At 44.6% G+C, this 25,947-nt stretch overlaps 1 protein-coding gene and 1 long non-coding RNA gene across 2 annotated transcripts in view; one reads left to right on the top strand and one right to left on the bottom strand.

Annotated features, from left to right (window-relative positions):
* The window catches only part of map1aa (microtubule-associated protein 1Aa), a 29,133-nt gene extending 3,901 nt beyond the window's left edge, over positions 1-25,232 (top strand). The window contains exons 3-7 of the mRNA XM_053865408.1: positions 14,296-14,378; positions 14,581-14,721; positions 14,795-22,505; positions 22,580-22,797; positions 23,189-25,232. Of these exons, the coding sequence (XP_053721383.1) occupies positions 14,296-14,378; positions 14,581-14,721; positions 14,795-22,505; positions 22,580-22,797; positions 23,189-23,344 (8,309 nt within the window). The 3' untranslated portion in view covers positions 23,345-25,232. The remainder of the gene's footprint in view (positions 1-14,295; positions 14,379-14,580; positions 14,722-14,794; positions 22,506-22,579; positions 22,798-23,188) is intronic.
* Positions 7,862-10,207, bottom strand: LOC128758928 (uncharacterized). The gene is made up of 2 exons (XR_008414554.1): positions 10,133-10,207; positions 7,862-10,074 (listed from the first exon to the last, which is right to left on the bottom strand). It is a non-coding gene; the product is annotated as an uncharacterized LOC128758928 (long non-coding RNA).
* Positions 25,233-25,947: the final 715 nt, after the last annotated feature.

Below are 25,947 nucleotides of genomic sequence, written 5' to 3'. Positions count from 1 at the left end.
CGTGTTTTCAATAACTGGACGTGTACATGCGTTGTGGACAGCGAATTTTGAATTTGATTGGTTTGAACAGTGGGAATGTGTTCTTGCAAACCCTGAGAGGAAATGCTGAGATTTATTTATGTGGGGTCTGGGTGTCAGATTTTGTTCTCAAGTAAGGGGACAGTGGCTTTGAGCAGAGACACTATTTCATTTCTGAATTATTCCCCATAATCTAGTGCTTCTCTCCATATAGAAGCCTCTTCATACGGTTCCAGTGCCTTATTAGAATAAGGAATTATCACATTCACTTTGACTTTTCTTACATGTCTTGCCGGAAAACCAATGGGATAAACACATTACTAGATGGATCGGACTGGGTAACGCACCCACGTACGAGAAGTGGAATTTAAGTATAGAAGCTGTGGGCTGCACATGGTTAACCTTTATTGCTGTATGCTGTATTGCTTTATTGTTGTAAGTATGTTCTTAAGTTGATGATTGTAATAAGAATTCAAACTGTTGCAGTATGTTACGGCATAGAACTTTTCAATCTTCAGCAAACTGTGTTGCATTTGTGACTTTCGAAAATGGCATTTTATAAAGTATTTTTAAAGTACTTTTTTTTTTTTTTTTTACAAATTTTTAAAAATTATATTTAAAACGCAGTAACCTTTTTTGAACATAAACATAAACATCTAACGCTCAAGATGTTTTTACATAAGTTGGTGATGGTCTTTAAAAAGAGAGAGGTGAACGCAGCAGATTTACAGCTTAACGCGCCATGTGACGTTGTCAGATCCCTACAGATGTCCTGTTCCCAGAGGAGCCATCCAGCATTATTGACACACAGTAATGTTTCTTACGTCATGATGAAACCTATATGTGTGTGTAGAGTGAGTGCCTCTGCGAATGAACACATCCATCACTGTCTCCATTAGTGTCTCAGTGACACACTAGGTTGAGTGAGAGTCCAGACAACGGTGCACCAAACCAGGCAGACTTACATTGATAATCTATTAATTTTACAGATATTTTCTTGGTGAATAGCGTCATTTAAGTAAATAATTTATGAAAAGCGTTTTTTTTTTTCTCAGTTCACCCTGTGAACACGCACACAAAGACTGAGTGGGCGTTTGTAGTGAGTGACAGCAGACCAAAGCTGACGGGCCAAGTCCAAATGACTGATGGCTTCAATGGAGCGGGAGCAGCAAGAGGCTGCCTCTAATAAACACCGGTCACTCCGAGGCCAGCACTTCACACACACACACACACACACACACACACACACACACACACACACACACACACACACTCCTCTCATGTACACGCAGCACTTTTGCTGGCATGGAGACAAAAGAAGGAGAAAATGGCAGAGCCCACAATATCCACAGAGTCCTGGAGGAAGATGCATCGTGAGAGGGCTGTAATGTAATGTTGCACTGTCAGCACGTTTACTCACACACTAAGTCATGTTCCGCTGTCGCCCCCTTTTCCCACCGCCATGCTCTCTGGGGTATTGGTTGGTTGATGGCAACAGGACGGCTGGTTATTAGTTTTTCCTCCACTCCACTTGGTTTACAGTCTCCGTATTGATTTGGGGCTCAAATACGCAACTGATCACTGAGATCTTTGAGGAGCAGGTTGCACCAGCAAGCTGGGATCTGATTGATCAGCCCTGCAGGGGGCGGTGGGGGTGCGCAATCTGTGTCAGAGGCTGCAGTTGAAAATTTAATGGCATGCCTCGCAGATTTTCTGGCATGATACACATCTCTTGTTTGGGGTACAGTGGAGAGAAAGACTGCTGATCAATAATTCAGCAGCCGCCATTGATCCCACCCTCAGCATCTCTGCATTCAGGTCCGTCCATCTGCTGCTCCTCTGACACTCATCCGGACCTGAGCGCACACACCCACTTTCACTGAGGGAGCTGCATTAAATGACTGTAACATGAACCCCAGAGTCAAGGAGGTTTGTGTTGCCCTTGAATGTAACGAAGATATTAGCCTGATATGAGACTCGATGGGAGACACCAACAGACATGTCTGTATACACTATTCACAATAGGTTTGGGACATTGAGATGTTCTCAGTGGATTTCATACTTTTTGTCACACTTCAGTGAGTTTTGTGATGGGGGGCAATTGTATCACACTCAGGACAGACATTTTGTGTTTTCCACATAATGTTCTCACTGTACACAGTGCACCTTACATGTTGGGGCCAATACCAAAGAATACAACAAAAAAAAACCTTTTCAATGAGACATCATTTCACTTCCAGACAAAGCATTGGCGACCAACTTAACCTTAACTTTGGCTTCCATACCAGACTCCACTGCCACCGAGACCGTAAGCAGGGGTTACAAGACAAGCAGTGGCCTACCATCCTGTTCAGTGATGAGTGTTGCATCAATGTTGCTGGAGAAGCCAAGGTCAACATGGTCCCCAGGGTTGGCTTTGGTGAAGGATGTGCAACGGTCTGGGCAGGCATCACCAGTCAGCGCTAAATAGATTTGGATATGGTAGAACAATACTGATATGAAAATATGAAAATTCACTGTATCAAGATCAAATACACCGGAAAACCAGGCAAATACAGGTAAAAATGAGGAAATACAATTTCAGCAAAACAGTGAGAACATTGTGATTAAATATAAAATGGGTCGTTCTTAAAGTAGGCAGTGAAACAGTTACAAAGAAGCTGGATACGTCCTACCTTAGAGTGTGTTCTCCCTGTTGTTCTGCTTGAGCTTGCACAGATTAATCTTGAATATGTTGCCTTCCACAGCCCAACATAAACATATATGAAGAGAATAACTTGTGAATCTCAGGACAAACTGTAAACAGTACAGAAAGTGATTGTTTGAACAGTATGGGACCCGTGTTTCACTTTTATCTAATTCCAGTTTCTCAGTGGTTAGCTTCAAAGCACATAATTTGGACTTATTTATTACTGACCCAGTACATACTGTAGTCCTCTGGTGTCCCTCTTGAAGTACAAACATTCATAAGCTTTTCCATTTTTCATCAACCAACCTTCAGACTGTTTTGCACGTTTAGGAAGTTTCCAGACAAACTGGTAACATTCAAACATAGCAAATTAGACCAAAAAAACGAACAAAAAAATAAAATAATAATTTAAAAAAGGCTGCTGCAGGCCACATAAAATAACCAGGTGTACAGAGTCAGAGTTAGAATTGCCCCAAATCTTATTTCTACATGTGAAGAACGTATCAGGATCTCACACAAGATGGACACAAGAACTGAGTATGTATACAGCAGCATGCAGGTGGTATGCAGGTAAATATGGACACAATGATACCGTATATGTCCAGCGGCATGCAGGTACATACGGACACAATAATACAGTATATGTCCAGCGGCATGCAGGTGGTATGCAGATGTTGGGTACTTAAATCAGTTAAAAGCAGGCATCCAAAACTCATAACAGAGAGGCAGAGTCAACGGGCCAAATCTCCGGAGCTGGGAAGCTATGAACTTTTGTTACACAAGGACCCTAATAAACCATGAGTCATTGCTGTCAGGGAGGAGCAGACAGAGAAGCAAGAAGGTGAAGGAGAGCCTGGGTTTTTATAATGAATGAGCTGCAACACACAGGTGAGAGAGATAAGGCAAATTAGTTGAGTTGGAAAAAAACAGAAAGCCCTTGACCCCTAACAAACAAAACAAAACACCAATTCCGAACCATCGTCTGGAATATTTAGTGTCAGAGCTGCCTTAGAATATGATTCATCTTCTGGTGTCCACAGATGATGGTTTCCATGGCAACAATTACTGAATGAGTGCTTCTCATTTAAGAATTTTGCTATGAACTCTCAGAGACAGTAGTGGCGCAGGAGATTTGAAATGAATGAACATGTGTCACTATTGCATCACCTGGAAAGATAGTCTGTCTCTCACTGACTGGAATGCCTTCAGACTCACACATTTATGGGCAGATGCGCACAATGTTTCACAGTATTGGAGTCGATATATTCTGCAAGGTGAAGCTGTGACAACAGAGGATGTAATGTAATGTAATGCAGATATTCGGTCTTCTGCCATCACACAACTTGTTGCTTGACAGCTCAAGAAAGTTTTAGACTGGTACATCATGTCCTCATAATACTGAACGCAGCATGTGCTAATAAACTGATGCAGAAGCCTCGACTGAACCAGACTCAGAAAAACATGCATGATGAGAGAAATCTGACGGTTGCCATGCAACTTATCGTCTGAAGGTAGGAGTATGAGTCACTGACTCGAGATTATGAAATTCAGTTTTGGGCCATGAATAATTATCTTTGTGTGCGTGTGAGCTTTGAATGACTGATATACTATGAAGCTAGCACAATAGACTGGTGGTGAAAATCTTGTGATGCTGGGAAGTAAAAAGAAGTAGGACTTTGTAAACCAAAAATGAATGTCTCATTAATCACATGACTGCCCAGTGACATGTTTGCAGACGCAGTTTTGGGTCGATCTTGCTGAAGCTGAGCAAATAAAATGAAGCCAGAGAGGTGAGAAACCTCCAGCAGCTGCTGCGAGCTGGTGTCTTTCTCTGTGTGAGAACTGTAAATGATGTCATGATGGGCGGGTTCTGGAGAGGCGCAGACTTTCAGAGGTAAGAAAAGAGGCTCGTCTGGAGAAAAGGGTGCGGCCGCCGCCAACCACGCGGCCAGCAGCTGTCAGACATTGTTCCGTCATCTGATATGACAATGATGCATTAATGCTGGTGCCTCTCCTGCCCAGGGTTACATTTCAACTGCGTTTGCAAAGTCCAGTTAGAGGACCACTTTGCACTAATGGACACCAGCGAGGTGTAATTAAACAGGCCTGCGACTCCACGTGCACAGCCTTCATGAGAAACACTACTTTAGACGCCATACGTTTGTCAGGCAAACGGACGCAGGCTACAGGTGACGCCTTAACATGCAGCACACCACTGAGACGTTATCAGAGCCTTCACAGTTTTGGAATCACTTTGGTGATTCTGTTTAGAAAGAAACAACACATGTATTTTATAGTTTTTTTTTTATAAGAGCCAATTGACACACGTCAAAAATAAAATCACATTCATGTGATCTGAAATAATCACGACTAAAAGAGAGAGAGCGATCTGCTCAATGAAAATGAAAAGAATTCTATTTATGGATCAAAGGCCATTTTATGTCAAGAACAAAAGGTGTTTTATTTAAAGAGGCAAAGGAAGTTAAAATAACGTTGCCACTGACTTGTTTTCAAAGGCCCCATCTCTGATTCAGCGTTTCTCTTTCAACGATGAGCCAAACCTGAGATTGTTGTCTGGATCTGAGTCTATTTTGGAATCGTCCTGGTGGCAGCAGCTGTTTGAGTCTGCGACTGGAAAAGTCCCAGCGATGACACATCTGCATGCAGACCATGTCTGACGGTGTCTGTCAGCTCAGTCAAGTGCTAACTTTACCCACACAGTCAGAACGGACTGGGATTTAAAACAGAGACAAAATGATCTGAGTTCAGCTGTTTCTGATCAGTTTTTATTCAGTGCCTCAGCAGAAGTTCATTGTTGTGGTAACACAATTTTAATATTGATCATGATTATCTAGCAGCATTGTTGGATCATTGGAACCGTTTTTCATTTGCTCGTGTGCAACGACATGAGTATCGGCTACATTTTAAATCAGACCGTCACTTAAACTGGAAATATTTGGGGGCAAATTTAGAACTACGGCGTGAATATTGACTGCTATAAATCCATTATATAGTAAAACATTGCAAAACAACAGAAACAAGAAGTGGTTAAAAATGTGTTTAGTGGATACAGATTACCGAAAAAAAAAATAGGTAAAGGAAAAAGAAGAAGGTGAAAAAGCAAAAGAAAAATTCATCATCGCGTCATCGTAACGGCGGTTTTAACGACACGTTCCTGAAGGCATCACCACCCGCTCTCTGTCGAGCAGCAGCAGGCCGATCCTTCATCCGTCCTCCTCATCCTCAGCAGCATCCCCGCCCCTCCCACTGCTGCTGCGCGTCCACTGAAGGACGGTGAGACCGTGAGACCCTCCACCGTCTCGGTTCCGTCCAGACCCGCATTTGTCGGCCGCAGACGTTTGTTGGAAAGACAGAACCACTTGTTTCGTAAGAGCGAGTCGCTAATCTGGATCGAGCAGATGGTGGAAGGTTGAGTCTGGTTTCATTCGTCTGGATTCTCGTCGCAGAGGACGTGAACTACATGATGTGAGTAGTTATGAACCGTTTCATCTCTAACGTGGGCACCGAACCACGGTTTCATAGCTATATATTGACGGCAAATTGTTAAAATGTCATTTTAAAATATTTTCTAATGTTGTCAATATTGTAAGTCACTACGTCATTCATAGCCTGTTCAGATTATTATTTTCATTATTTAAATTTACACCTCCCAACTAGTTGAAAAATAAATACATAAAAATCATAGGAGCGGGAAGAGGAACAACAGCAATGAATAGCTTTTTTATTTTTTTACTACACATTTATGCAGTTGTATTTCCTTTTAGTAAAAGAAATTATAATTTCACAATAATAAAATTCAAAGTGTTACTATTTTATATTCTGCTCACAAAACAACAATAGTAGTAATAATAATAATAAATGCTTTTGAACCTTCAAAAGTCACATTTGCACAAAGTATGCTTCAGATTACTGTGAATGTAACCGACTGGCATCCAGTGATGAGTTGAAGATTAAAATGGAAGTGGTCTGAGAGTGGTGTTGTCAAGTCCGAAACATACATTTTATTTATTTATTTATTTTTTCATGTCAACATTAAGTTTTCAATAATGCATCAGTGTTGTGTTCTCCCAGTTGTGGTCCATCTCTCCATTGATGGATTAGTATTTGATGTGTCATTTTTCACCAGTCAAGTGCAGAGCTCAGTCAGCTGAGACTCTGAGTAGAGCTTGTGCTACTTCACAGAAATATACAAACTCATAATGCATGTTTGGTTTTACCTGAAGCAAATATTCAGGGGATCCATCTCCACCTTGTACACCATCATCAGACATATAAAGTCCAACCGTTTCACTCACCATTCGGAGCCAAAACTAACTGCTCTTTCCCTGCTGCGTCACTCTTATGCCTCCTCTCTCTTACCATTGTTTTGGAGCTGCTCTCATTTCAGTTCAGGAAATTTGGGTGACCTGATTAATTGGTCTGGAAAACCAGCCTCTACTGACCTGAAGGCCACAGCTGAGACTCCCTGAGATCTGGTGCTGTCAGGCCAACGCAGCCTTTTTAACGTGAACGCTGTGAAAGGGGGAGGATTATTGCCCAGCCTCTAAATAACCCTGAAATGATGCAACCGACGAGACAAAAATGATGTAAAAATAGAGCAGCCAGTGGGTTTAATCCGGACGTGTGTGTGGGTGAAGCAAATTGTTTAGAGACTTACAAGACACATTTCATTTGAATTTAGCCAATGACAAAATGTGAGGTGGCGGAGTGATTAGCGCTACAGGTCGTGGATTCAAATCTGATCCATAAGAATCTGGGTCCTTCCTGTGTGGGGTTTGCATGATGTTCCTGTACTTGCGTGGGTTCCCTACGGGTGCTCCGGTTTCCTCCAACACTCCAAAATTACCCAGTCATTAATTGCTGCTTAAATTCCCATGCTGCTGCACAGGTTTGCCATTATTTATCATCACTACCTTCTTTGCATGATGCTGTTGTCTACTAGTCTTTAATAGTTCTGGAATTTGAGGAGAAGATCTGTGTCTACTGTTGCAAACTGTTAGCTAATAATCTGCTGTATCGTGATTCACAGTGCTAAGGGTCATGTATGACAATATGACAAGTCAATATGAAGAGTCAGTTTTCTTCAGCTGCTTGTTGATGATGGGCCAACTGTTGTACTACAGAATATGAGACTGCTGTTAAACACATTTTTATTTAAAACTTTATATAATAATAGAAAACATTGATATTAAAAATATTTAAATGAATGTGTGCAAAAACATATCAGGATCCAGGGATCCGACGGATCGCTCTCTGTTTGAGCTCCGACCGTGCATCAGAGACAGAATGCCGAGGTCAGCAGGATGAGGGAGGATGGAATCTCAGGATGTCCAGTAACTGCCAGAGATAAAAGTACTGGTTTGGTTTCAGTATGGCGCCCAGCTGTCTGCTGGTGTTGCATTAAAGTGGAGACGAGGATCTGAATCTTGCACTGTAATTTAAATGGAATACGAAATAGCAAGATGTAACGCCCACTGAATCCCCACTAAATATGTATATAGATATTTAAGGGGATTCCAATTATTTTGGGCTTTTGACATGAGTAAACTCTTGAGTTATGAGCTGGAGATTTTGAGTAGAATCCAAGATGGCCTGTAAACAAGAAATAGAAAGAAACAAATACTCTAGTTTTGAGTTCCCTCTTTATCTGGTGGCTTTTTTAGTTGCAAAATGACACCTTATTTGCTCCAGTCAAGCTCAAGAACAGCTCTCTTGCACATTGCCATCTTGTTTTCTGACCTTAGGGACTGGATGGCGCTAAACTTGTGTTGTCATTCCCAGCTCAGACCTCGGAGGTAAATGGAATGCACCACAAGTTCTTCCCGTGCTTGCCTGAGTCTGCTCCGGCTCAAAACCCAGATACTCCTGTTTCCTCCCACATTCCAAAACACTGCGGTTAATTGGTGACACCAAACTGTCTGTAGGTGTGATTGTATGAGTGGTTATGTGTGAATCTGTGCCCTGCTATGTGCTGCTCGCCCTCTAGTGGCTGGAATAGTGTTGAATTTCCTTTCATGGTTAACCTGCTGTAAAAAGATTTCTGGTTCTAATCTATGTCAACATCAGTTGTTGGTAGTGATAGATGGGTGTCATGAAACATCGTCCCAATTTTTAGAGCCACTAGATGGCACTGTCTGCTGTATAATGGGTTTAATAGGTAGATAGATATGAGTTACATGGAAAGTCATTTTCATGAATCCTCATCAACTCACCAATAGGTAGTTGTTGAACTCAAAACCTGGTTCAGTTCTTTGTGTAGTAGAACACACAAATGGGGAGGATTAAAGTCAATGTCCGTCACAATCAATAGTTTTATATTTATCATAGAGAAATAAACTCAGCAGTTATGATGTCAGCAGTCATCTCTGGTGGAGAGCCGTCTGGTCAAAAGTCACAAAGAGGGGAAACAGCTGAGACTGCCAGAGTCAAGATGAGGGAAATTCTGGCGCTGTGGTGGAAGCTGACCCAGGATTAAACAGTGGAAGTGATTGGAGGATTTCTTGTTGAGCCCAGGAAAAGTGGGGACCAGCCATTATCTGAAGCGCAGATGAATGAGGAAAAGTCATTTGGTTAAATGCGCCACTCAGTTAAAGGCATTGCAATTGTGCTCCATTCATCCGTGAGGCCGCGCACATGTGCTTTTTAATTGCATGAGCACGTGCTGATGGAACAACAGGTGAGGTGTGTGACAGAGTTTGAAGTGGCTGACTGTGACATTTAGAGAGGTGGGAGGACATGTGGTGGTGTAAAGGGCAACATCGACTCACTGAGTGAGGTTTCTGGGTTCAGCTTTTTCTAAATACATGCAGGTGTTTACTGCAATTATAAAGACAGACAGAAGTAGATTTATAAACAGCTGAATGAATAAGTCATCTGAGGCAGGCAGCTGAAGAAGTGGTTTGTACAACATCATGGCTCTCAACATGAAACCAAGCAGTTGGAGGAATAATGGGTGCTCAGAACTGTGAGGGTCAATGACAACCTCTACTGTCTCTACTAAAGCACCAATGCTTTTTAATGACTTGAGATATTTGATGGCTATCATTCATTTTTTAAAGAAAGGGCCAGATTGTAGTATTTGGCAGTGGAGCAGCATCACTTTTCCAACCAATGAATCAACAGAATGTGAGTAATGTCACAGTTCTCTGTGGTCTTCTGCACGAGGAATCTACCTGGTATTTCATTCTGCTTCAAAAACTGGGTAAAGCCTTGTTCTGTCCATGTTCAAGGTCGGGTTTGACTGTTTTGCACTCACCTTGAACTCCGGCTTGAAGTCCCGCTGGCCCTGGATGATACAACGCTCAAGAGCACCTGCCTGCTCTGAGTTACTAATCCAACATCCAGACCTAAACAGACTTTGTTCAAGTCGTCGAGAAGCTACACAGTGTTTTCTTGTATACTCACATATTCATACAGCAGATTCGCATCCAAATTAACTTTCCAGTGTTAGTATTCAACAAGTAATATCTAGAAACAAAATGGCTGCCTCACACAAAATCTTCTGTTCGACGTAGACAGAAGGACAAGGATTACTGGCTCATCTCTCATCAGAGTAAGATTGTTGCTGGATTTCAACTCTTGTTTCGGACAACATAAAGTCCAGTTTTATATATTCCAAAAGGCGCTGATCAGTGTTACAGTATGTGGCAAAAGGATCCGAATCACTTGACGCCATCTCAGCTGCACAGAATGATAGATTCATCTGCAAAAGTTCATACATCAGGGATTGTTCGACCAAAAGCTCCCTGTTTGAACAGGTTTGTTGTGAAATGTTTGCAGGGTAGGATGGGTCTGCTATAGCGTGTTGCTGCCATCTTGAAAAGCAAACCAATCCACCAGTTCTTTGAGTGAGTTCTATTGACACACTTAGTCCTGATGATGAATTTTACATATTGTGTAGACTTATTATCCAAACTAGATTACTCAGAAATGTATGGACGTTGTTCTTACTTATTCTGTTATATGCTAATGTTGCGCCTTGCTAACACTGCAGCTAACTCTTCAAACATGGAAAGGCAACATAGGGCTCCTTTAGACTTCTAGGCATCGAAATGACGATGAAAATAGAAACCTTTTTTAATATTCAATATTGTAGTGGACTAAAACAGTTGCCTTTCACCAACAGAGACATCACTACTTTTAATTTTTTTGGGGCGGTTGTTTCCTCTGGTGCTGTTTCAGAGTAGCGGGAATGAATACATTTGCTGTATTAACATGTGGCAAAAACGCAGGACAAAACATCAAAGCATTCTTCGTTGCTCTTTTTACAAACTGGCTCTGGAGAAGCTGCCTTCACGCTATTACAGCACAGACTCTTCAGCAATGGAAGCAGCGGTCTTTACACGCAATTTGTAACAACAAAAAAACAGACAAACAAAAACAAGATGTCATAGTGAGAAAATTGATTCATCTTTGTATGATTCTGAGCTCCAACACAAGATTCAGATTTTTGCCAAATACTAGTGTAGTAAGGGAAAACAGACTTGCCGTGCTATAACTCTACTGACACCTCCAGGCGAAGCTTTGCATCGCTGCTGTGATTCTAGCAAAGGAAGAAAAGCAAGCACTTTAGTGTCTGTTCTGCGTGGAGCGAGGAGGACAATCAGAGCTTTGTTGGGTCATGTGAAGGTCATGTGATGAGTCTGATTGACAGCCATTGTCCTCTGAAGTGAATGCAATAATAGCGGTGACATCAGCTGGGGAAGTGAGAGAGGAAGGACGATTGGGTCAGTCTCCTTCACCTGGACAATAGGAAGTCCTTATTGTACATAACATAGCCTTTGCATTCATGATGAGACCAAGGATAATGGCTGGAGTGACCATTAGAGAGTTTTTACGTAAAGTCAACCAGCTCCTGATCCACACCTTGGAACTGCTTAAAAGCATTTTAAATATCATAGGTTCCGTTTAGGTGACATTTAACCAAGGCTCATGTGGCATTTGAGCGTCAGAAGCTTCTGTATGGCATGGAGTGGGCACTGAGTACATCGCTGCTTATAGATCAGAAGCTTCCCATCATGCACTGTTGTACAAGTGTGTGGGCTGGTTTGGCTTTTCATTTCTTCAAGTGCTGCCGACACCCCCTCACTATTAGACATGTTGCTTACATTTTTTGTTTTTTTTTCCAAGCCAGGATGATACTGCAGCTTCCATCCATTACAGCTAAGACATTTGATGTACCCAACATTTTCTCCTCTAAAATGACTATTTAGAGGTAAAGCTTCATGATGCTTTCTGGGTGATTGGGAAGGATGCCACTCAAAGTAAACTGACCTTGTTGCGTGCATCATTGGCATCGTATTTGTTGCTTTGCTGGAGTAAGCCAAAGGGAGCATTCCATTTTCCTGATCTCCACTTTCACTACCCAACCATGGGAGCCTCATGATAAGACGCCTGAGTCACCTAAACAGGGGTCTCTTAATGTGGAGGAGCCGTTCTTTTCTGAGTCCTTTCCTCCCATTTCAGCTCAGCTCTTTCCTCAAAAGGACAGAGCAGTACGGTGCCCTCGGACTGAAGACCGAACAGTGGAGCTCACATGCCTGAGATTACATTCCTGCTAGACAAGACCCAGAGATGCTTAGGCTCCTCCACTTGTGGCACTGACTCCAGATTCCATCCTCTGGGTGTGGGGTGCAGGCCAGGAAGTACAAGATCTGAAATAGAATCATCAGAAACTAAAACATCACGTTAGTCCAACCATTATTTTCAGCGTTATTTTTTTCTGCAGTGGCTCAACTCTGTGCAATTAGAGCTGTTGATTTTCATCCCCCACCGCAAAACCATTAATCCAGCCACGGGTTAATCACTGAGCTCGGTTAGCAGCAGAAGTGAGCAGATAAATGAGGTCATCTCTTTGAGTCACGGTGAAGTTTGGAAAGGTTGAACATGAGTCACAGCCATCAGCTGCAGATCAGCACCTGAGCAGTGTTTGAAATGAACCCAGCTTTCTCCTCGAACATCTGTGAACTCTTTTGACGGAGATGAATGCATTGGTTTACCCCCTGGACACCCCCTCATTGACAGCCCTGAAGGTCATAGTTATTCCCCAGTCCCAGCTGACTCGTCTCAGGAAGTCAGTCCCAATGACCTTCATGAGTGAGGAAGACGATTCGAGACCATGGCTGATGCTAAAAATAGATCTGTGAACGGGCCGACAGCTCAAACCGCTGCCGCCCTCAATCTTGCCTATATGATGCTCTGTGCATACTATCATGCAGCAGCGGAGGCCTCCCCTCCCTCCCGCAGAAATGCTGCAATGCGTCTCCCTTAGCCAAGACTGGGTCAGTGTAACTCGGCTTGCAGCATCAGCCAAAGAGCTGTCACCATGGCGACAGCCAATCAGACAATGGTTACAAGATATTTGTTTCTGTTGGCTGTAAGAAAAGTAAATCTGTCAGTGGAGTTAAATCCGCGGGAGGCGTCGAGTTGAATGAGTGGAAGTGGAGTGTGATGCTCATGTGCACATATGTGGAGGGTATTCAACAAACGCTGGGTGACGATGAGGGATTTTGTCGAAGCATAATAAGCATCAGAGAAACCAGCTAGTTTTTGGAGGACTGCCTGACTGTCTGAATGTTTGAGAGTTCTTCATGTTTCACATGCTTATGAGAGAGGGACATAACAGAGGAAAGGGATTTAAATGTTGTCTTCATGCTCTGAAAGTCCACGTGTCTCCTCAGTATCAACAAGTGTCTCCTGGAGCTCCTCAGGGTCCTCTCTTCATATATACCCATAGATACTCACGGTCTCCAGCCAGTGGTCCTCAAAGCAGGTCGTCCACAGAACTCTTTTACCTATTACAAGGCCTTAGGTCATCCTGAGTCATCTTCCATTATAACAGTTTTCCTTCAGCATGTCTGAGGATGACTTTCTTGGTCCCATTCCTCTTTTATTTTGAACCTTAAGTGTAAGTTCATCAGTACTGTGATAAATCTAAATAACTGTGAAATTATTTATATATGTTAAGATGGCGTTTCATCTTGCTAACACTGTAGAAAGCACAAAGTAATGATAAGGCCCCTTTAGGTGACATCAATATGCGAGCAAGAATCAGTCTTTAATGGAATAGAAAAAAAACAGAATAGAAAGAGGTTATATCCCAAACAAATGATCAGAAATAAACCTGAGATTGTTGCGTCAAATGTTTCGGAGTCTTCATCCGCAGTCTGGAAAACATGGCTGCCCTTGTTGAACCCACAGCTCAACGCCAGAGTAGACCTCAAAACAAAACCATCTCCTTTTTTCTTCGGCTTGTAAAGGTCACCCACACACACATCTCCTCTTCACTGTCATGATTCATCAACACATCAAGCTTTTTGTGTAGTCGGAGCGTCCAGCTGAGAAGGACGGATCACACTGTACCTGTCCTCAACTCTCTTTCAGTGCTAGCAGCTCTCGAGTAGTTCTTTACAATGGTTTCACTTATTGCATCAAATGGGTCTTCACTTGCAACCCCTCAATTCTGGGCTTATGTTGGACACCCCTGGTCGCTCATGAATGATGCAATAATAAAGTAAGAATTACACCCGAGCTCTTCTGGAAAAGTAATTTGTTTCTGTTTTCTTTAGGCCAGAGGATTCTGCAGTATCAGAGTGACGTTCTGCAGACAGTGGTGTTGGTGAACCCATCAGAGGAGACAGTTTCTTCAGAGGTGAGCCCTGTTTTTAGGCATAGTTATCCCTGATTCACGTGTTTGGGCGAACAAGCAAACGCGTCTCAGCTGGAGTTGGGTTTCGGAAGCTTGTGTGAGGATGATGCATGTTGAGAGGGATAATACTGGCAGAATGTGATAACATTTCGAGCAGCATCCATGAAACAAAAGCAGTTCCTTGAATGCTCTTTCCCTCACTCAGATTTCGTCTCTGATCACTGACTTTGCGGAACATAAGTTGCTGATATTAAGTGGACAAAGCCCAGGACAGGAAGGAGACATACTTCTGCAAGGAGGACCTTTCACCTGGGAAAACCTCTCTGAGATCATCTTTAGCCCCCAGGTAGGAAGACGTCACATCTCTGCTGGACCCAAATGGGCGATTGGTATGATGCTGTTTTTATTTTATTTTGTAGGTGACTGGCGCTCTCTCTGAGCCCTCTTCAAGACAACTGTCCACACTCACTGTTTGTTGTCAAGGGGAAGGCAGCTGGAGCTCCTTAGGCCAAAGTCAGGAGCAGCAGCTTCTTGAATATCGCCTTAACCCCGAACCTTACCTCCCAGAAATGGAGGGAGTGAAAGAGTTCACAGACTACATCTCAGAGACAGTGGATGTGCCGTCACCCTTTGAGCTTCTAGAACCTCCAACCTCAGGAGGGTTTTTGAAGCTGTCCAAGCCCTGCTGCTACATCTTTCCTGGAGGACGAGGAGACTCTGCTTTGTTTGCAGTTAATGGATTCAACATCCTGGTGGATGGTGGATCTGACCGGAAAGCCTGCTTCTGGAAGTTAGTTCGACACCTTGACAGGATTGACTCGGTCCTACTCACACATATCGGGGCGGACAACCTGCCGGGCATCAATGGGCTGTTCCAGAGGAAACTTGCAGAACAGGAAGAAGAGCGTAACCAAGGGTCTGGCTCGAACAGCAATGGAGACTGGATGAAGAACTTGATCTCCCCTGAGCTCGGGATTGTGTTCTTCAATGTCCCAGAGAAACTCAGAATGCCGGAGTCCACTCTGAAAGTGAAGCGGAGTATTGAGGAGGCATCGCTCACGCTTCAGTACCTCAATAAGCTCGGCATCACACCGGAACCTCTTCACCGGGTGGTGAGCAACACGATTGAACCGATCACGTTGTTCCACAAGCTTGGCGTGGGAAAGCTGGACATGTATGTGTTAAATCCTGTGAAAGAAAGCAAAGAGATGCAGTTCTTGATGCAGAAATGGGCAGGAAACAGCAAAGCCAAGACCGGAATCATGATGTCTAATGGAAAGGAAGGAGAAATATCGGTTCCATATTTAACATCTGTCACTGCCTTGATAGTTTGGATTCCTCACCGTCCCACTGAGAAGATAGTCAGGGTGCTCTTCCCTGGAAATGCTCCACAGAATAAAATCTTTGAGGGTCTTGAGAAGCTAAAACACTTGGATTTTCTGCGGTACCCTGTAGCAACTCAAAAGGACATATCATCTGGCGTTCCGCCATCGATCATCAAGCAAACAAAAATTAGATCAAGAACCGACAGCAAAGAGAGCCTCAAGTCCTCACCCAAACCTCACTCTAAAACCACAAAAAAGGAGGTCAGCGGGCAGGAGGAAGACGCTAAAAACGACTCCACTAAAGAGAATAAAGTAGAGAAGAAGGATGAAAAGAAGTCCAAAAGTGAAAATCTTAAAGCCACTAAGCAACAAAAGAACAGCGAGGTAGCGCCTGCAGCTGGTAAGTCGGAGAAAAAGAAAAAGGTGCTCAGTCAAAATAGGAGCTCCAAGATGGATGAAAAGAAGGACAAAGAAAAGAAAGAAATTAAGAAAGAAAAGGCAAAGAAAGATGATAACATCAGGAAAGAGGAGAAAAAGGAATTGAAAGCCAAAGAGAGCAAAAAGAAGGACCCGAGTAAACCAGAGCTGAGAAAAATGACAAAGCCGGAACTAAAGCCACTTACTCCAGAAGTGAGGAAGACTCTGAGCAAGGCCAAGAGTCAAACAAAACCCAAGTCAGACAAAAATAAAGTCCCTAAAGAGGAAGTTTATGATGAAAAGCCAGTTGCAAAAAATATTCTGGAAGAGGTTGCAGCTGCTGCTTTGGCTGACAGGTCAATTGTTTCCTCCCCTGAGGACCTCACTGAAGACTTCGAGGCTCTTAAACAGGAAGAGGTTTCCAAAAGTAAGATGGAGCCCCTTCAAACTGAGCAAACTCAAGGTGGTGAAGTGCAAAAAGAAGCAGCTGCCTCTTCAACATTGTTCCATGAGGAGAAAGTCGCAGTGTCAGCTGCACACACAAAGCCTCCTTCACCAGAATCCCCTGTTAATAAGACAGAGAGCCCAGTCAAAGAAGTGGAAGAACAAGTCCCACCCTTTGAGACAGAGGAGACGATAGGTGGCTTTGACAAAAAGTATGACGAAGAGAAAATGGAAAAGTATGAGAAGTACGAGTCAAAGGACGACATGAAGGACGCGTCAAAGAAGAGCGAGAGCTCCGAGGAGGAAGGTGACGTCATCGAAAAGGCTGAGCTCGAAGGAACGGAGGATGATGAGGTGTTGATGTACAAAGATGAGGAGAAGAAGAAGGAAAAACTAGCGAAAGAGTCAGACGGAAAACAAACAGAGCAAAAGCAAGCGAGTGCCACCGCCGCCGTCGTGCCAGCAGTGTCTGCCTCTGAGCATCTCTCCTTCATCCAAGATGAAACCATCCCTGGCTACTCAGAGACTGAGCAGACAATATCTGATGAAGAGATCAACGAAGAAGCGGAAGATAAGATCCCTCAACTGCGCTATGATGATATCTCTGTACCTGACATCCCTGGCACATTTGAGTCCATGCATGGGATAAAGGAATTGAAGACCTCTGCGGTATCTGATGTGGATGTTAAACCTAAGATCTTTGTAGGCGCCCCTGAACCTGAGCTCGCACCGTACCCCGCCATTATTGCCGCCCCCCTGGCAGAGGAAGAGCACATCTCCTCTGCAACATCCATCACAGAATACGACAAACTCTCCTCCTTTGCCACATCTGTTGCCGAAGACCAGTCCATAGCCTCTGTGACAGCACCACAGACGGAGGAGGTGGGAAGGACCTCCCTCATGCTCGACACCAACAGCGGCATGCCGTTACGCGCTGAAGTCACACAAGGAAAAGACTATCTTCATTCCGCCGGGACCATCTCCCCAACTTCCTCTCTGGAGGATGATAAATGCTTCAAGTCTCCTTCCCCGGATGAGTACCAGCCCAACATCCCAGATATAGAGGGTGACTCAAAAACCAAAGCATTCCATGAAGATGAAGATGAGGAGGAAGATGAGGATGAGGACCAGACTCCTAATGTTGACATCCCTCTGGGCAAACTCCAGGAAGGTTATGAACATGCTGCTTCCTTGTTGCTTCAGGAGAAAGATAAATCTCCCACCACAACAGTTTCTCCTCCTCTTTTCTCACCCACGCTGACTGCAAGCAAAAGTCCGCCTGCTGTCAGCACTACAGATGAAGTGAAACCACTTTCCCCACCTTCATCTTTCTCTCTTGGATTAGAATCTCACTCCAGGCAGGATAGCGAAGAAAGATGCCTGAGTCCAGAAGACAGCACAATGAAACTGGCCTCACCTACTCAGTCTGTTCCCACCAGTAGCAGCTACTCCCCCACTGAAGAAAAGGCCTTCAAGATCGAAGATAGAACCGACGTAGCACTGAAGGCTGAACCGCAGAAGACTGAGAAATCTGTCACCATTTCTGATAACGCCTCCTTTATCGGTGTTCCAGGTGACAAGACTTTAGGTGAAGCATCTGAGGAATCTGAGGAAGAAAGTGATGATGAAGACGACTTTTACAAAAAGAAGGATTTACAGCCAACCCAAAAAGCTAAGCTCATGGAGGCGAAAGAAGGATGCTTCCTGGATGATGATTTTACTTTTGAGACAAAGTCTGAAACTAAGCAAACAGAACCTGAAGTCCCAGAAACTGCACCGCTGCCTACTTCAGTGGTTATAGAGACACCAAAACCACAAGTAGTTTACTCAGATGATGATGAGGAAGATGATGAAGAAGAAAATGATGATTTCCCAAGTGGGGACAAGCCCAAGTCTGAATCAGTGGAGCGGAACAAAGAGGAACTGACAAAAGACAGCAAAGAGACAGCCAATATGTCTTCACTTGACCCAGAAAAAAGTGTTCAATTCAGCCTGTCTGAGTTCCCGGAGAAGGAGACAAAGGAAAAGGCCATCTACATCAGACAAGACACGCCATACGTGCACGGCAAGACGTTCTCATACAGCGACATCTATGGAAGCAAAACTAGCTCTGTCGATTCTGATTTCTATCATCAAGAGTCAGTAGAGAAGCCTGAGAAAGACATTCCAAAGTCTGGGCAAGTTGTAGCCCGGTCACCTGAAACCGAAAAACACAAAGTGTCAGAAAAGGAAGCGTTTGTTGCTTCATTTGAAAAAGAGTCGACTACATCACCAAAGCCTGTCTCTGGATTCGAGTCTGCTCCATACTCGACGAAGTATGAAGCTGAAGAAAAGGAGAAAGAAACAATTGAATACCATGTGGCGAGCCGTTTCCCCTCCGTGGCAGACAGACCAGAGGCCTCGTCCACCTTGTTGTCGTCCAGTACTGACTCCTACTCTCTCAACAAACAAACAGACTTGACAAAGCCTTTCTCGTATTCACTAAGTGGTGTTGACCAAACAGCCGCACTTGGCTTGAGCGACAAAGATGGAAGCTTTGAGATTGACTTGCAAAAGATAACAGCTAGAGATGAAGAGGACTATGATGTCCATGATGATGACACTGATTCTGAAGAAGAGGAGGATGACGAAGAGGAAGAAGAGGATGTTGATGAAGATGCTGCCGGTTCTGATGTGGAGAAAGGTGCAAAAGAAAAGTCTGAGAAGGAGGATTTAAGTCCAGTTAGTGAAATAAAAGTAGTGAAACAAAATAAGCCTGAATTTCTTGTTTCCATGGCCGGATATGGCTTCAACAGTCAAGGGACACCCGTCACGAAAGAAGGTTCCCCAATGATGGAAGACAGTTTTCCTGTCAGGAAAGAAAGTTTCCCCATCGAACAAGAAAGTTCCACTGTTACGAAAGACAGCGTCCACATCACAAAGGAAAGTTTTCCCGCCACAGACGAAAGTGTCTCGGTCACGGAAGACAGTTTTGCCCTCAAAGGAGAAAGTTCCTCCTGCATGAAGGAAAGTTACCCAATCACAAAGGAAAGTTGTCCAGTCACAGAAGAAAGTGTCCCTATTATGAAAGAAAGTTCTCCCATCACAAAAGAAAGTTCTCCCATCACAAAAGAAAGTTCCTTTGCCACAAAAGATAGTTCCCCCATCACTGAAGAAAGTTTCCCTGTCGCGAAAGAAAGTTCCTTTGTCACCAAAGAAAGTTCTGTTGCCACAAAAGAAAGCTCCTTTACCACAAGAGACAGTTCCCCCTTCACTGAAGAAAGTTTCCCTGTCGCGAAAGAAAGTTCCTTTGCCACAAAAGACAGTTCCCCCATCACCGAAGAAAGTTTCCCTGTCATGAAAGAAAGCTCCTTTACCACAAAAGACAGTTCCCCCATCACCGAAGACAGTTTCCCTGTCACAAAAGAAAGCTCCTTTACCATGAAAGACAGTTCCCCCATCACCGAAGAAAGTTTCCCTGTCGCGAAAGAAAGTTCTTTTTCCACAAAAGAAAGCTCCTTTACCACAAAAGACAGTTCCCCCATCACCAAAGACAGTTTCCCTGTCGCGAAAGAAAGCTCCTTTGCCACAAAAGACAGTTCTCCCATCACCGAAGAAAGTTTCCCTGTCGCGAATAAAAGCTCCTTTGCCACAAAAGACAGTTTCCCCATCGTAAAAGAAAGTTCCCCTGTCACCGACGAACGTTTCCCTGGCAAGAGAGAAAGTGTCCCATCCTCACCCAAAAGTGATGAAGATGAAGCTAAAGACTGTTTGTCGTCAGTCAGTGTAAAACCAATGGATTCAGGTGCAACAAGTTCCTCTGGCTACTCGTCAGAGTTCAAATACTCATGTGAGGGCGGGCAGAAAGAGTCTTTCTCAACCAGTCAGACTGACAACAGAGAGAAAGAAGATTTCGCTTTGAAATCGCCAGGAGACCATTTCCAACAGCACGGTATGGCTGACTTTGAAGTAGAGAAAACTGCTCAACCCTTGAGCAAAGCTTCACTGGACATGACCTATAGCAATGCTCCAATGGCTGCTGCAGGTTATTCGTCCTCATCAGCTTATAGCTATTCCTCTTCCACTTCGGGCTCCTTCTCCACCAGCCGTCAGTTTGGAGAAGAACTTGAGACCCCTGCATCAGCAGAGCCTCTGTTTGAGTACTCCACGTTTAAGGAAGAGCATTCTTTAACCATGGATTCTGCTTCCTCCATGTCAGCTGGCACCAAAGACGATTATCTAGAAGTGTCTGAGAAGCAGATCACTCCTACCACCACAGCGGAGTCCACCTCCAGTTTAGCTCATTCGTCACCCGTTAGCCCATTCGAGGAAGTCAAATCTTTCCCTTCCGCTACTTTTGCTGAGGTCAAGAAAGAGTCCACCACATCTCTGGGAGGAACTCTGGACAAAGGTCCTCAGACAGATTGTTTCTATAAACCGGAGTGGTCTGAAGTGTCCAAATTTGATTCTGCCAAAGGCTTTGAAGCCTCCATTGGTCACCAGGCCTCTGAATTGGCGGTTGAAAAAGAGGCTGCTAGTGCTGCACTGTTTGGTATCACCTCTTCCCCTCGGCCTGAGATCGAAGGAAAGCATTACTTTGAGGAGACCGAAAGCAGCGAGGAAGAGGATGAGGAGGCTTACATGCGGGAGATTTCCCAGAGGCCTCCTTCAAGCGTTCTGGCATCTGGTTTGCCAGAAAAGGTTGTTGCTCCTGTATCAAGTGCAAAAATCAGTAGTCCACCTGCAGATGCTCTCGGCAGCTACATGTCCTCGTGTCTGAAGTCTAAAGAGCCGGAACTAAGCACATGTCCAACCATTCCAGGCGCAGCCAGCGTTGCTGCTCCCAAAGAACAAGCGGAGGGTTACAGAAGCTCTCATGAGTGGGAGCTGCCAAAGGCCACAATAGGAATGATGCCAGGAGATTCTCCACCTCATTACCGCCATGAGGATGAATTTGAGGAGGAGTGCGAGACCGAGCCAGAACATCCCGCTCGCCCTCTCTCTCTATCCTCTACTGATCAACCGTTCCACTCAGCATTCTACGCTGAAGAGTGCAGCCAACAAGGACATGACGACGAGGATGACGAAGACAGCGATCAGGATATCGCATGTGCACATGTGGGAGCCACGTCCTCATACGCTAGCCGCACCTCGCCTGGATACACGTCGTCAGAGTACAAGCAAAACAAATCTGACCTCTCGCCTTCCTTCATAAACCCTTCCATGCGTCAGCTCTGCAGCGACGAGGAGGATGAGGAGGATGGGCTTAGAAGTGACCAGTCCCAGGAGGGAGATGAGCACGACCTGTCCGTTAAAAGAAGGGGGCACAAACAGCCCCACCACCATCCCACTCAGAGCAGGGACAACAGCTCAGTCCACCAAGCCGGTGGTGTGTCAGCAGGCTTTGGTCTTGCTACAGAGGAAACGCCGCCCACGTCGGTCAGCGAGTCACTCAACTCTCAGTCAGACTCCGATTTCCCTCCCGGCACAGAGGAGTACCCCTCGGCCACCGGTGGAGGGAACATGGACTCGGACGAGGATGCAGACTACATGCCCATTGATAAAATCACAGCTAGTGGCGGAGCAAGTCGCCACACTCCAACCAGGAGTCGGGACCCTGCCCCGGCTCCACTTATGGATCCCTATCCTCACCCTCCGCACCCTGATGTGTGCATGGTGGACCCCGAGGCGTTGGACAGCAGCCCTCTGAAGAAAGAAACTAAAACTAAAGGACTGAAGAAAGCCTCTGGAAAAACTAAATCGGCATCCCCAGCGAGGCGCAAGAGGTCATCCATGACTGTCAAGCAAACGTCGTCTCCTCGCAGCCCTTCACTCAAGAAGAAGGAGGCAGACAAGAGTTCCAGAATGTCCCGCCTGTCAGATGGACAAGGTTCCAAAGACGACCTCTCAAGGTCGAGCTACAACCCTGGCAAAAGCCTGACTAATGGTGTCAAGAGCAGCTCTGGTAAGAAAAACCTTACCATACCTCTAAATCACTGTTTAATGGTTTCGTCACTCACTCATCTGTTTGTGTTCCAGCGTCTCAAAAGTCTGGCGCTGCTGGACTCCCTATTTATGTAGATCTCGCCTACATCCCCAACCACTGTAGCGCTAAAAATGTGGACACTGAGTTCTTCAAACGAATCCGCTCAGCGTACTACGTAGTCAGCGGGAACGACGCGGCAGGTGGTGAACCAAGCCGGGGAGTCCTGGACGCCCTGCTGGAAGGAAAAGCACAGTGGGGATCAAACCTTCAGGTAGCACCTTAGCTCAGTCACGTATAACCTTATTCACAATCCTTAGGCGTCGAAGAGCGACTATTCTCCATTGTCCTTTGTTGACACTGAAGTCAGCCTTCTGTGTTGCATGTGGACTTCAATGTAGATGTCACGTGGTATGTGCAGCACCTTATGTGGCTCTGGAAGTGTGTGAGGTACAATGATGTATAGAGGAGTGCCACCCCATGGCTAACCCTAACCTCTGTCTCCACCACCTAATGGTCATCTAACAGGTCATGGTGGATTGCAACGTGTACTTGGAATAGTCGCTGTTTCAGTCCTTGGGAGTGAGAATGTTTTGTTTATGTTTGGGTTCCTCCTACATGACAAAGAAACATGAACTGACAGTCATCTTTTGGCTTCTCTTCAGGTGACTCTCATCCCGACTCATGATACCGAGGTGACCCGCGACTGGTACCAGCAGACGCACGCCAAGCAGCAGGAGCTCAACATCATGGTTCTGGCCTCCAGCAGCACCGTTGTCATGCAGGACGAGTCGTTCCCCGCCTGCAAGATTGAGTTTTAAGCCCCCTTCTCTCTGCTCTCCTGTAGTTTTGGACTTTCTCTAGAGCCTGATATGCAAGTCTGTCTCTGCATTTCTGTGAGGCGGTGAGCTGTTTCCTTTCTTTCTGGAGTCATTTTCAAACGGTGTGAGGCTCTTGTCTTTTAGCTGATGTCAGCCGACGCATCGCAGCAACATTCCTGTGGAAGTTTTGAACGCAAAGTCAAATCTAGAATTATATTTATTAGTTAACAAATTCCTGGAGGTTTCTGTTTATTAGCGCTAGTCTTCCAATTGGCCCACATCAAAGCACAGACTTCCACATCCTTGGCACTTGGTTTTGTCTGAGTTCTGAGTAGAGTAGACTGAATAGAGAGCAGGAGTCACACGAGTGTGTCTTCTCACTCGAATAGGGACAAGACAGCGATGAAATACTGACGTTGATTTATATTTCCACAGCGGTATAAGCATCACTCCCTGTGGTCCGGTGCGGTTTGTACGACAGGCGGCACTTTGAGAGTTGCTGAACTGCTGCATCATGTATTCCTAATTCCCTATGGCGGTAATCGAATGTACAACATACAGAACATGTGGTTGCGAGGAGAGATTGTGTTGGTCTGCTGATAAGAATTTGCTGTGGTCTGATTGGTGGTCCGACTGTCACCCACGTGTGCCTTTTTGTCCTGATGTGTTGGAAGGACAACGTGACGTTCAACAGTTTTAGGCCTGTCAGTGCACAAAAGTCGAATTCTGCTAATCCAAGAAGCACAAAAAAGGTGTCCGAATCATGAAACCTGATTTTAAAAATACAGTATATTAATATTGTTTTTCATTGTTGGTTCACCTTCTTCTGTTTTTATTATTTGCAATAGATAGGGATGGACTTATTAAGTTATTCGGCTCAGTGTCTAGTAACCCAAATTCAAAACTAGGAGGAATCCACAACTTACATTAAAACGAGTGTAGGATTTTATAGTTTTGATATGGTTTAATACATTTTATCTCTCCAGGTGATGACAGGACCAACACGCATCCGCACTGTGCGATTTACAACACTTTTACGTTCTTCAGTCTGACGCATGAGCAACAGATGCATGTGGTGAGGCGACTAACTTACCCAGGGTGATTTGAATGTGAAGATGACCTTCGCCCTTTATTGGGGGTGAGACTCTTGGTTGCCTTGGTTACGGTATCGTAGACGCGAATCATGAAAAGAACAAATCAGACAAGTGCAACACAAGCACTGACACTTTGCAGAACACTTGCACTTTTGGTTTACTTCTAGTACTCCCGGAGAGAGAACACGCAGGTTTACTCTCGAGTTCAAAGACAACTGCGGTGATTGTAGGAGCAGCTGACGCTTCTACGATGACACATCATCACTAAACTGCATTCCCGTTCAACACTATAACAACGCTCACACTGGTTCTCATCGATAAAGCCGTGAACTACATTAGCACTTCATTTCTGTATCGTGCAACACTGATCTTATATCCGTGCTGGTCAGACGTCTTATCTGGAACCTATCCTGACACAAATCATCTTTTTTGTTTCTGGTGAGCTCTGCTTATACGTGCATGTGTAGCTCTTGAGTTCTCTCGTATTGCAATAGTAACGGAAAGAAAAAAAAAAGAAAAAAAAAACAGACTTGGCATAGAATTTTAAAGATGTATATTTAAGATGCTCGGCTGCCCGTTATCGAGGAGCCACATGTATTCTGGCTGTGTTGTGCTGTAAAGAAAAGCCTTGTGATGTTTCTTTCCCCCTCTTCCCTGCTCTATGGTTTCATATATGGTTTGGAAGTGCAATATTATACCTTCAACTGCTTAAAATAGTAAGGAATAGATGAAAAAAAATATTGTTACTAAGGAGAATAATTGTGGCGATCAATAAACATTTACTGAGGTAAGAATGTCTTGTTTTTTTTCTGGATACCCCAGGATCTAATGCTCTACTCGATCAGAACATTATGACCACATAAAAGCAGCAAGGTTTCTCCTGTAGGATGATCAAGCTGTAGCTGTCACTGGAGACCAGCACCTGCCCTTTGATCACAAGTTTGGGTTAGTTGTTTGGGTAGTGGCCACAGAGGAAGTCTCTCCCAGGCACTGCAGGCAAAAAGGTGAGAAACACACTTAACAGGTCAGCAGTTCATCACACAGCAACTCTCACACCTAAAGACAATTTAGAGCAGAGGTGTCCATCCAGGACCTCAAAGGACCAGGGTGGTGCAGGTTTTTGCTTCAGCCCATCATGTGTCTGAAGGCTGTAAACATTTGTCAGTCAGGTGCTTCTTATTTCAGCTGACACCTCATTGACTGAACTGCATGTGCTTGAATGGTTGGAACAAAAACCTGCACCACCCCTGGCCCATTCTGGAACTGTGTGGACACCCTGGAACTGTGATGTAGAGTCACCAATCGGCATGTTTTTGTACCGAAGGATCTGACGAAACCAGCACAGGTACAGGACGCATACCAGCGCCCACAGAAGGGTTCGCCTCAACTTGGGAATTAAACCAGGAACCTCCCCGCCACGAGGTGCAGTGCAGACCACTAATCTCTCGCGCTGCCCATTCACTGAACTTGTATAAGGAAAAAAACTGTGTAGCTTTTGGATTCAAGACT

Source organism: Synchiropus splendidus, chromosome 5 (genome assembly GCF_027744825.2).
Source record: "Synchiropus splendidus isolate RoL2022-P1 chromosome 5, RoL_Sspl_1.0, whole genome shotgun sequence".
Classification (NCBI taxonomy): Eukaryota; Metazoa; Chordata; class Actinopteri; order Syngnathiformes; family Callionymidae; genus Synchiropus; species Synchiropus splendidus.
The sequence above is the reverse complement of the archived record's forward strand: the minus strand, read 5'-3'. Positions and strand labels throughout refer to the sequence as shown.